Source organism: Morone saxatilis, unplaced genomic scaffold, assembly GCF_004916995.1.
Source record: "Morone saxatilis isolate NCDOM2014 unplaced genomic scaffold, NCSU_SB_2.0 Contig10, whole genome shotgun sequence".
NCBI lineage: Eukaryota > Metazoa > Chordata > Actinopteri > Moronidae > Morone > Morone saxatilis.
The window spans coordinates 9,226,797-9,238,793 of NW_023339652.1; the positions used below are offsets into that span (position 1 = coordinate 9,226,797).

At 41.4% G+C, this 11,997-nt stretch overlaps 1 protein-coding gene across 1 annotated transcript in view; it reads left to right on the plus strand.

Moving 5' to 3' along the window:
• Positions 1–4,936: 4,936 nt before the first annotated feature.
• The window catches only part of LOC118337106 (ELKS/Rab6-interacting/CAST family member 1-like), a gene marked incomplete at its 5' end in the record, with an annotated part of 101,901 nt that continues 94,840 nt past the window's right edge, over positions 4,937–11,997 (plus strand). The window contains 3 exon segments of the mRNA XM_035673973.1: positions 4,937–5,794; positions 7,790–7,867; positions 8,058–8,213. Coding sequence (XP_035529866.1) covers positions 5,303–5,794; positions 7,790–7,867; positions 8,058–8,213 — 726 coding nt within the window.

Below are 11,997 nucleotides of genomic sequence, written 5' to 3' on the forward strand. Positions count from 1 at the left end.
CCACCTGTAGGCCCGCTAACCCTGGAATCCACCCGACACAAACTGCAGCACCAGACAAACAATTAGCGACCAGAGGCTGCCGCGCAAGAAAGTGGAATGACCTTAGCAGCCAAAAAAACACTGATTCTCCTGCTGTTCGGGCACTGTACACAGATACCTTCTGTGTTGCCAACCACGAGACTTTCTTGGTCAGCTAAACGGGAGATATTCTTCAGATTGATTAGTGTAGGCCGTAGAGACAACACGTGCGACGTGCTGGTGGCAGGAACAGATCGCAGCACACGTGCAGAAACACTGGCTGTTAGATACACCAGCTAACAGGGCGAGGCAGACAGGACTCGAACACGAGGACCGTTGTAATGTGTCCTCTTTCCTGCGCTGCGAGCTGTTTTTGTGGACCATAAAAAAGGGGACAACTGAGCGGTTACTTATCGGAGCTCTCCTCCGAGGTTTAATCTCGCGCGTCGCGCTCTTCAGGCGAGCTCTCTCAGAGCCTGGTCATGATCGGGAATAGCTGCTTATCGTGTGTGTTGCGACATTTCAGCAGTACACGCCAACTTACTAAACGAACAGCCCAGCTCAAGTTGCCATCGCAAATTATCACTAACGTGCACCAATTCAGAATTTGCTACAATATTACATTGTGGGTCAACCAGTCAGAATTAGTCCTGAATTAAGTTGATCTGATTAGGACTGAAACGATTCAGTGTACCATCTAGTCCACTCGGCATAGGACATCTAATCAGCTAAGCACATTTGGGCTTTTTTGCTAAGCCAACGTTCGACACCCGCGTGGGTGACGCTTTTCTCTCAACTGTGACATATTTTCTGCTGCTTTTAGCAGTCTCTTTATTATCAATAGCACTGCAACTATTCATCAGTCCCGGCAGCCATAAACGAAAAATTTCCCTGGCGACACTTTGGATTCTTGAGTTTTTTGATAAAAAAGATGAATTAAGAAATACATCTTAATAAAGTAATGAAAATAGGCATTCCATTGTTAGCAGCACTACAGTAGATATGGTCACAACAACCATAACATATCCTATGCACAGTGGGACATCACAAAAGCAAGCAGCTTGAATTTGACAAAAACAGCCAAATGAAACATCCACTTGTTAGCTTTTTTACGGGCCTTCAACTACAGCAAACTCCAGCTACTGTTAAAAGCCAAGAATGAACTATCATGAACCCTCAGTGTGTAACGGATGTTTCTTAAGGCAGCACCACATTGCTTTTTCCGCACTGGTGTGAACGGGCGAGATGGATGGTAAGCATGTTGACAGATACGCTTGGACAGTCATATGCTCGTGTTTTCTCGACCTTGTGATGCCTACTGCGTCACGGGTGTGTTTGTTTGTGTGCTGGTTTCCAGTAGCGTTGGTGTTTCTGCATTTGTTGTTTCTCCTTTTCATAAGTCTTCTTGGAAATTAAGTTAAAATTGCAGATTCATTAAAACGTACACAGTGGTAGCTTCATGTGCGATCATGAGCTTGAGGTTATTATTGTTTTCATCTGACTCCGGTTGCTGTTTGCAGTCCCTCGCCCTTAGTCCTAAAAACGCCACGAATGAATTCCCAACTTGTGGGACGTACTGGTGGTTTATTCATGTGACCCTTAAACTTGAACTGTAGAACACACAACATGGTGTGTGTTGTGGTTTCCATGAGGTCCTCAAGCCAATAAAAATAAAAAGAAGTGTGTGTGCGTGCGTGTTTAGCCGTGTGATAGATTCATGGCCTGTCCAGGGTGTACAGTACCCCGCCTCTTGCCCAGTGCATGCTGGGAGAGGCTCCAGCTCCCTGTGACCCTCAACAAGATAAGTAGTTAAGAAGTGGAAGGATATGTGTATTTATTGTCCCATACCAATGAAACTAAAGCAATGACCCAGGATTGATAATGTTATCACTAAATTGTGATACTTTAATTGTTGCAGTTGGACGATGGCAGCAGAGATGCCTTTGAGCAAGGCTCTTAACCCCCTGAACACTCGACATTTACAAGCAGAGGCAAGTCAGGGCTGAAAAAGAGCCATGTATGTGTGCAATAATAGCTCAAATAAAGGCTCAAAGAGAAGCTAGACATACTGAAGATTTTTCTGCGTCATAGGGAGAATTGGAACATGAGCATATACATTATCTACAGGTCAGCAGGTCCAGAGGGGAGGAGGAGGAAAGCCCTGAACACACAAACACACACGCACCCTCTCTCTGTCCCTGCCGTCTCAAATGAAGCAATAAATGTGTGTGCGTTGTCAGTGCCATGATAACTCACGGCCACTGAGCTGATGCGCACATGTGCTCATCTCTGAGTGTGTCATCTACTCACATGTTCGTTTGTATGTGGATCGATAAACCTCCGTGTGTCGATCTGCACATGTGCTCTGTGTGTGTCTGTGTAAGAGCGTATACTGTATTGGAGTGTGTGTGCCTGTGCTAGAGGCAGGGTCCTGGCCTGTTTCTGTCCAGGTGTGTGTTTTCGGCCTGAAGGGAGACAGAGCAGATGGTTGCTTTCGAGTGTGTGTGGCTGTGACTGACTGGTTGTCGGTAACATCTCCCTTGCCAGAGATCTGTACCTAGCAGAACATGAGCTGGAGAGATGCACTACTGCATGTACGTGTAAATTAAAAAAAGTTATGGTGTAAAGTCTGAGCACTCGTTAGATTGGAACTAAATTAATTGGCTACTAAAATTGGTTGCACCATGATTACTTGGGGCATAACCTAACTAGATTGTACATGAAGTACTAAGCTAAGGCCATCGTCATGGTTACTATGCACATAAGCTTTCCGGCTAGCATTATAGCACATCGTAGTAAACTCGATCAACATTGAAATGTCCTAACAGTAGATTAGGTCTCTATACTGGGTCACTGTGTTACCAAATGGCATGCAGTTCATGAAAAATAATGCTGTGTGGCAAAAAATGCTGCTAAAAGCTGTTTGACCCTTAATAAGTATAATTATTTGACAATGTATGATTTACAGCTACCCTAGGGGCATGTGTAACTATACTACTACAGTTGTTACTTATACTTACGTTGGACCTTATCTCTGTGGTGGTGGTGTGGTGTTTTGGTAATGCATAAATCACAACTTAGTAATAATTCATGGTATACCTATGCTATGTTTGGACTTACACACAGCTGGTTTAACAGGCTGCTGGGTTGGGACCCAAAGTAGGGACTGGACAAAGGGCTGCGCAGTCAATCAGACATGCATGTTAACTTTTGTAGTGAGCAATTAGCGAGAGGCCGCATGTGGAGGGGGGGCGTTATATCAGACAAACTACTCAGAAAGAAAAGTGTAGAGTCTCTGCCATACTGTACAAGCAAAGTACTAGTTTTAATTCAGATGTTCTCTTTATTGTAAAACTAAGATTATTCTATCATTGTTCAGAAGTGGTTTAGTTTACATTAGGTCATTCTGGTAAGAGGAGAGTGTGGCTCATATAACCAGTGTGTGTGTGTGTGTGTGTGTGTGTGTGTCCAATGGGTCATGTGTCCACTGACCTGACATCAGTGCCCCCAAGGATACCCAAATGACTGAATGATGACTGTTTACCAGATGGCCATCGGTTTTAAATGGTAAATATCCAGTACTGTCTTTATCCGATGCAGTAACTAACTGTAGAGGTAACACCTACAGCCTTCCAAATGCTAAACTGCATAGCGCAGGGTGAGTAGTTCAGGGGGCTTGGCCAAAATTGGAGCATCCTCTGAAACATTTATTAGCAACATTGTAAGCCTGTGCACATCAATTTTGTTTTTTTCTTGCAAAAGACAGTAAAATGTTACTGATTACAAAGAGCTATAAGAAAAAACGTTTGATTATTTTTACACTGTTAATTACAAGGTTTCTTTGACCTGATTGACTTAATCAGCTTTAATATTTAAGGTATGTATTTTTCATACAAGACACACACACACACATACACTATTATATATTAGTATATTACCATACAGTGATAGACTGACAAAGCACTATTTGATAGCAGTTGTCATGTTTGGCATCTACTATCTACGTACTTATTAATATAGCCCATAAAATGTCCCTCCAGTTTGACTCATATATGATTATCAGGACTAGGACAGATGAACATTTATTTATATTTTGTAGTTTTATGTTTTCTTTCCACATTATTGCAAATTTAAATGGATTAATAACAAGATTTAATTGACTGAATAAAAAAAAAAGGATTATTCTATTTTAGTGCATGTAACTCATCCAGCAGGAAAATGAATTAATCGTCTGTATTAATATTGAATCAGCTGATTGAATGTTGAATCTGCTGTCACCCAGTTTAATACGGCTGCAGGACAGTAACTTTGATGTGATGACTGGAGGGGTTAGGACATAGTGTGATCTTAGGAAGGTGTAATGGGAGGCGGAGGGACAAAGCAGCCTGTGTGATCAGATGAGCCGACACATCGGCTGATGCTTGCGCCTGTGGCACAGTTGGTGGATTAAACCAAAGCTTTTTGACTGTGTGGAGTGTATCAGCCTTACATATCTCTCGCTTACTGTGTATGTGTGTACATGTCACTGAGGTGGCAGTAAAAGGGAGTTTTAAGTATCTTTGATGAGTGATTTTTGCATTTTGTACCTTGGAAATGACATTGCCATATGATGTGATACTACAAGAAATGCGTCAATAACATGGAACATACTGGCTAGTAATATGTTTATTTAACCTGACGTAATGTATACATTTGGGGCAGTTGCTTAGTGTGCATTGAGGCTTGTCTTACTTTTATAAATTAATTTTAATTTAGTCTAGAGCTCATTACAAGTGAACAGATGAAACTGTATTTTTTCAGACAAAATATCCAATATCCTGGTAGAAAGTGTATTCCTTTGTACCTTAAGTGCAGTATATTTTTGTTCCACTGATGACTAAGTCCTCGTCTCTTTCTCTTTTTCTCTCTTCCTCTTTAGGTGATCCCATCATCCTTGGCCTTGTGGATTAACTTGCTGCCTTTATCTAAAGGGATGTGCTATTGATTACTGCTTTCTAACAAAGCCCACTGATTACAGTGAGGGTGTTGGAAAGGCCTTGATCACAGCTATGTCAAAACTGCTTCAGGATATCTCAAGTCACAAAGGACAGTAGACCGACGGGAGTTTGTGTTTTCAGCTGTTACATTCAGTATTTCATATTTTTTTGGGACATCCATCTTAATTTTTTTTGCTTATTGATCCGAGTTTTCGCGTAATTTTGAGCATGCGTTTTTGATTCACTTGATTTATTCATTTGAACCGGACACTCTTTCGTTCCTACAGTACACACCATATTCTCTTACCATGTACGGTAGCTCCCGTTCCGTCTCAAAGCTGGATGTCGTTGGATCCAATGGTAACGGGTCTGTGTCTGGGAGTCCTGGTCGCTCCCCACGGCTCCCTCGCTCCCCACGCCTTGGACACCGGCGAAACAGCAGCAGCAGCTCCGCCGGCGGACTTACCGGCTCCGGTAAAACCCTGTCCATGGAGAATATTCAGTCTCTGAATGCTGCCTACGCTACGGGCGGCCCTATGTACTTCACTGACACAGTTGAAGACCCAGTCGGCATTGGGAGTCTGGGCAGTGGGCTGAACCCCTCGCTGCCCAAAAGCACCATGACTCTGGGCAGGGCTGGGGCCAGGGTCCCTTATGGGATCAGGGCGGCCATCATGGGGAGCAGTCCTAATATAAACACTGGAGGTGGAGGGGTCATGCCCAGTGATGCAATAGCATTTGGGGGGGAGATGCAAAACCAGCCTTCACAGGCGGCTACAGTGCCCCACTCCATGAGACAGGTGAGGCATCGCAGTGTTTTCTTCTTTTATTGCTGCACACACAAAGTCAGCATTTTGTCAACTAAACAATGAAGTTTGTGCCAACAACGTTTGGAAATTGGTCATTTTTGTTTCTCTGTGTAGAGTCTATCTACTTTTTGTCTTCAAATCTTTATTCCTTAAATGTTTGACTAATGCTTCAAGAACAAAAATTTAAAAAGCTGCTGTGTTTGAGACACAAAATAACTTGGGGGTTTTGTTTCTGGAAGTTACCCAGATGAAAGGAATTATTCAACATTTTTGGAAATATACACTTAAACACTTTCTTGCAGGAAGTTAGATAAGAAGATCAATACCATACTCATATCTGTTCATTCAATATGAAGTTTGTATGAGTTGTACATGTTAAAAACCAAAGTAATGTATAAAATATGTGGTTCCAGTTATATATAGGGGTTTATGTGCTGAATTAACTGGAGAAGTAACTTCCTTGTGTCTCTGCTGGTTGCTTGGCAACCTCATGAGGACGACAAGACTCTAGGAGGTCACTGCTTCTGGTCAAGAAATCCAGCTCATAACAAAACTGCAACTTTTTACTCTTCTGTTTTTTGTTTTACCTTTAAACAGAGCCGGGCGACTTTTTCCAGTATTTATGCTAAGCTAAGCTAACTATCTCCTGGTTTCAGCTTCACATCAAACAAGCAGATACATCACAGTTTGTTTTCTGTGCACAAAAAAACATGAATCCTCAGCAATATTGCATTGTTATCCTTGAAGAAAATTGCTCTAAAGTAGCAGACAAAACAGTTCAGATGAAGTTTAGAACAAACAGACGAGGAATGTGTGGATGAAATTGATTTAGGGTGTCGATAATATTTGTTTCACCTGAAAGTGAAAGAGTCTGAACATAAAAAGATAAAAGATAAAAATCTATTGCACTTAGAAAACGAAGTGTTTTGTCGTAGATGAATTATCCTCCTGTTCGATGGTGGAAGGGACGTGGGTGGTTCTAGGCATTTAAGCTAAATTCAGACAACTGTTTAAAGGTTAATATTTTCATCTTAAATCATGCTTCAACCAAATAAAATAAAGGCTGTGTGGGTATTCATACAGTATGTTTAAATAGACTAAGGTCTGCCCTTCTACCACCTCTGCAACATTAGTCATAACCTGAAAGCTCATCCCCCCCAAGGTGTATCTCTCCTTCCTCTCCTATACCTCCCTCCTCTGACTTTCTTCATCTCTCTTCAACTCTCTAAAGCTTTCTTGTGCTGTATGTTACGTTTATTGTGAGGATAAATGTTTAACCTATGTTCACTTGCAGAGCTGTAAGACGTTCTGTCAAACATCAGCTGAATACCTAAACGTTTTTTAAAACCAAAACAGGATGTGTTTGTTGTTTAAAAATGCATCAAAGATGTTTTAAATTCTTTAATACACTGCTGTCCTGATGTCACCATGAATTAAACATTTTTATGTGGAGCGTTATCTCATTAAAGTTAAGTGTGTACTATATGAAGGAAATGTGTATACAAATGCCCAACTTATCTTGAAAAAGTGTTCTGTTGGTATAAATCCTATCCTGAATAGTCCGAGTATAAGTTCAAGAGATTCAACAACCATTTCCTGAAACAACACCACTGTGGTTAATGTTTGGTTAGGTTAGGCACGAAAAGCATCTTGGTTAGTGTCACAGATACTCTATAGATTATCTGTTCAACAGCTACAGACAATGCCAGAATATGTATATGTATATAAAGTAAAACAACGTTACAAATACTATCTAACTATCCAAATATAGTTCTACTGATTTCTTGTTTTTGTGTATGGTAGATTTTATTGCTCCAACAAAGGCTTCACTTCACTTCACTCTCAGTCATACTGTCCTGGGGTCTGCTATCACCATCTCTTAGTAGTGACAGCTGCAAATATGTAAAATGTTAATGTATGATGTGGACAAAATTGATGATCTTGCTGTTGTCAAACATTTTAAACTCACTGTGTGTGTGTTACCAGGTGAGAGACGGTGCAATGTCAGACCTACAGACACAGTTAAGAGAAGTGCTGAGAGAGAACGAACTACTACGCAGAGAAGTAAGCAATCCATTTGTTTTTACCATTGATGGTATCTTATTTATTTTGTGTTCTGCCTTTTTCAATTTAAAATAAAGATTATATCTAGAAGGACAAACTATAAACCAGTAACTAAGTAACATGCGGCAAGTCATCAAAAAGAAACATTTATTAAAACAAAGTCGCAATGTTTGATGTTCATTTCTTTTAGTTGGAGGCTAAAGAGTCCAAGTTGAGCTCCTCCATGAACTCCATTAAGACGTTTTGGAGTCCGGAGCTGAAGAAAGAAAGGGCGCTGAGGAAGGACGAAGTCACGAAGATGGCCGTGTGGAAGGAGCAGTACCGAGTGGTCCAAGAGGAAACACAGGTAGGAAAAAAAGTGTGTTCGACTCTGTGTGAACCAAAACAGTAAAATTCAAGATCAATGCATCAACAACAATATCTCGACCAGGGTTGAGTTAATTTTAATCATCATTACAGCTAACCCAGGTAGAAAATGTCCTTTAGCCCGACCTTTAGTTTTTGCTTTGGATAAGGTCCATCCTTTACTAGCTGTGATATAGTTGTTGTACTTAGTTTTGTCGAATGTATGAATGTATGAACCGGCACAAAGGGGAGCATACCCTGATGGATGTGCCGACTGTTCTGGTGGATTTGTCTCGCTGCTGTGAAAACCTTGAAGACGGGTAAGCAGATGAAGCGCGCTGCCTGGATAGGGGGACTCCCAGCTGTCTGTTGGTTGAGAAGCCATCTGGATGAGACTGAGACGCAGCTAGTCTGGCGGGAGGCCGGGATATTATACAAGAGATGACTTGCAGTCACTTGCTGCCACACAGTGACTCATTTCACACGCTGTCATCTTGCAGAAAGGGCTCAGTCCTCGCCACATTTACTCTCAATTTAAGAAAATAGTCACATTTACATTTCGGTCATTAGCCGGCACTCTTATTTCTGCATATGTGTGTGTGTTTGTGGTCTTAAGGTTGTGAAATTGCATCACCAGATATTAAATCACTCTAAGAAAATTTACAACCAGTTTGGTGTGTGTGTGTATGTGAACATGTGCAGCATGCCTGTGTGTGAGTGCCTCCATAAATCTAAATGCGAGTCTTATTCATGCCATGTGCGAGAGAACAAAGGAACAGATCATAAATCTATCATATATTTGACCTCCTGCCACCACTAGAAAAATCCTCCGTTGCCTTCACACTTAGACACACGCTCCTCTTTGGGAATGTGCTGTTATAGCGAGTGAATACACATGTTGAGACATGTAAGAGTATTTTCTGATTTTCTAATGTGGGGAAATGTTGATACACTCTCTCTTTCTTGACCTCTTTCACTTTGATTCCCTTTCTTTCCTCCAGACAAATCACACCCTTTTAACCAAAGGCATCCTTTTCATTTCCTGCTCTCATTATCCCGTCACTTTCCCTCTCTTCACTTCTGTTTTTTTTTCTCCGTCCCCTCGTTGCTTTTTTCCTTCTTCTTTCTCATTCCCCTTCTCTCCTTCTATTTCTGTCAGCACATGGTGAGTCAGCTCTCGCTTTCCTCCCTCCCTCCTACCTTCCCTCCTCTCCCTCCCTGTCTTTGCCATCATCTTTGTGTTAGAAATTGAATTAAGTTACATCCCAGCACAGGCGCACACACATGAACGCTGTGTCACGCCCCTGCTGAGGAATGCACATCTCATCTCCACCCTCCGTCCTTCCTCCCTCCCGCCCTTCTTTCCTCCACACTTCCTCACTTATTCACCTCCTCCTTCGTGCTCGGCCCACTATCTTCACCTCTCTTCCGTCCGCCTCTGTCTCTTATCTCTTCCTCTCCTCCTGTCTGCACTCCCTCTGCATGAATCCTTTCCTCTCATATTCATACAATGTGTCACCATTGACTCAAAACCAGAATAACAGACATTTCACGTCTCATGTTTGTACTTGTTAGGCACAGATCTTTGTAAACGACATTCAAAATAGTTGACAATGTTGTCATACTTAAAAAAGTCTTGTTTTCTCTTGCATATTTTCATGAAAATATGTGTATATTTTGTTTGATGTGATTATTCCATGGGAAATGAATCAACAAGAATTACAACAATTTTGTGCTTATTCATTTAAGTGATTTATTAAACAAATGTAAAGTGGATTTATCAGAGATTATTTTGTTGAAAAAGCTGCTTGAAAATGATGCTAAGAGAGCAATAAGAATGAAGCAGAACAAGTTGTGGACAAGAAAACCAAAACAATCAGCTGAAAGATGCTAAAAGGCTCCATAGAACTGGTGTTCTTAGGTTGAGCTGAGACATTTTGTGGATTGGCAGCTCGTACAGACAGTGAGAGCACTGAATACAAACAGCACGGTGTTATGTGACATCAGGAAAGCAAATTCTGCAAGTTCATGTCAGCCAACCTGGTGGGTGTGTGAGGCTTTTTACTAAAATATACCAAACCTTTTTTCAGGATGGAGTGCTTGCTCACAGCTGTTTGGGAGAAAGATTGTATTTTGTTTTACATTATTACTTTCTGTCTGCAGAAAAGTGAATTAAAAACAACAACATTTTTCATTTCTCACTCGGATTAGATGGGAGGCTTTTTTTTTTTATTGCTTCCCCACCGAGCTTTAAAATATTATTCTCTCACTCTATACTGCTAGTTGCTTTCTCTTCTTTGGCTTCCCACATGCAGCAATTTCCTCTTACCACACCTTCCACTCATTGTCACCACGCACTCCATCTCCATCTCCATCTCCTTCTCACTGTTCTCTCTGTCTCACCATTTCACTCCCACTTTGGACACCCTCTCTTTCACAGGCCCCTGTCCTTCCCTTCCCTCTCCTCGCTCTCCATCTGGGCCTGTGGAGCAGTTACGCCGCAGAACTCAATTCAGTAGAGCGGACACACCCTGGTCTAATAAAATCTATTGATCTGAACACGGATGTATGCTGCTGTATTTCGCCATATTGTGGTCGGTGTTGTCTGTCTCCTTTTGTCCCTTTTAGTGCACCGCCTTGCTTTGGTTTTTGTTGTATGTGAGTGTGTGTGTGTGCCTGAGTGAGTGAGTGAGGGAGTTCACCCAATTGGTTCCACCTCTTTGATCACAGCAGGTAAGTACAAAGCAGAAAGAAAGAAAAGCACCGAAAAAAAAAGAAAAAGATGAGGGAATGATTGGAATGCTAAAGAAAAGCTTGACTTTCTTTTTTTTGTCCTCCTTTCCTCGTTAGTTTATTTTTTTTCTTACATAAAACGCGCAAACCTTTTGTCTCTTTCTGTCTCTATTTTTCTCTTTTACCCTCCACAATCTTAACAGCTGCCAGTTTGCAATGAATAAACATGCACTCTCAAGCAGAAGGCAAGCAGCATTCGCAATTGTAGCCATGACATCCAGGGTTCAACTCAGCATCACTGTTTCCATTCTGTTTCCATACTCTCTTGAAAACAATTCCACGTACCTAAAAGGGATTTTAATGCTACAATGCTACAATGACACATTGCTAATTATTTATTATTTTAAACTAATTATCCCAATAAGGTGTAATGTGATGTACATATTGAGCTAAACACCTTAATTAATGCGTTTTTCCTAAATTAATTTAACTTCTTCTTGCTCTCTGTTCTACGTGGTTTTGTCACAGCGCTGAATCATACAAGCTGAACAATAACCACTCTGTCTATCTGTTTCTGGGGCTGCTAGATCCAATCTATCATCTACTGTACTCCAGGCGAGCCACATGACGTCAGCACCGTGTGTGTTTGTGAGAGAGAGAAAGAGAGAGACGATGTATATGTTGGAGAAAGGGGGCTGTATGGTGGCTAGGTTGTGTCTCATACATGTTTGTGGTGTGTTTGAGACTGGACATGAGTGTGTGTTTGGGAACATTTACTGTAGTTTTGCATGTGTTTGACTGATCATTTATTTTCTTAGAGTAAGCAGTTGCCAGCTGTGTTTGTGTGCGATAGAGAGAAAGCCACAGAGGGTGTACTGTACCAGGAGGCAATCTTTGTCCTTTGTTGGCAGGCTTACGTGTGTGTCAGGACAATTGAGCTTTTTGTATACACGAATGTGTGTGTGTGTCTGCGGAGGTGCAAATTGCTCAGTTGCCTGCATGTTTATAATGATGTATTTGTATTTGCATGTGTGTGTGTTAGTGTGTTAATA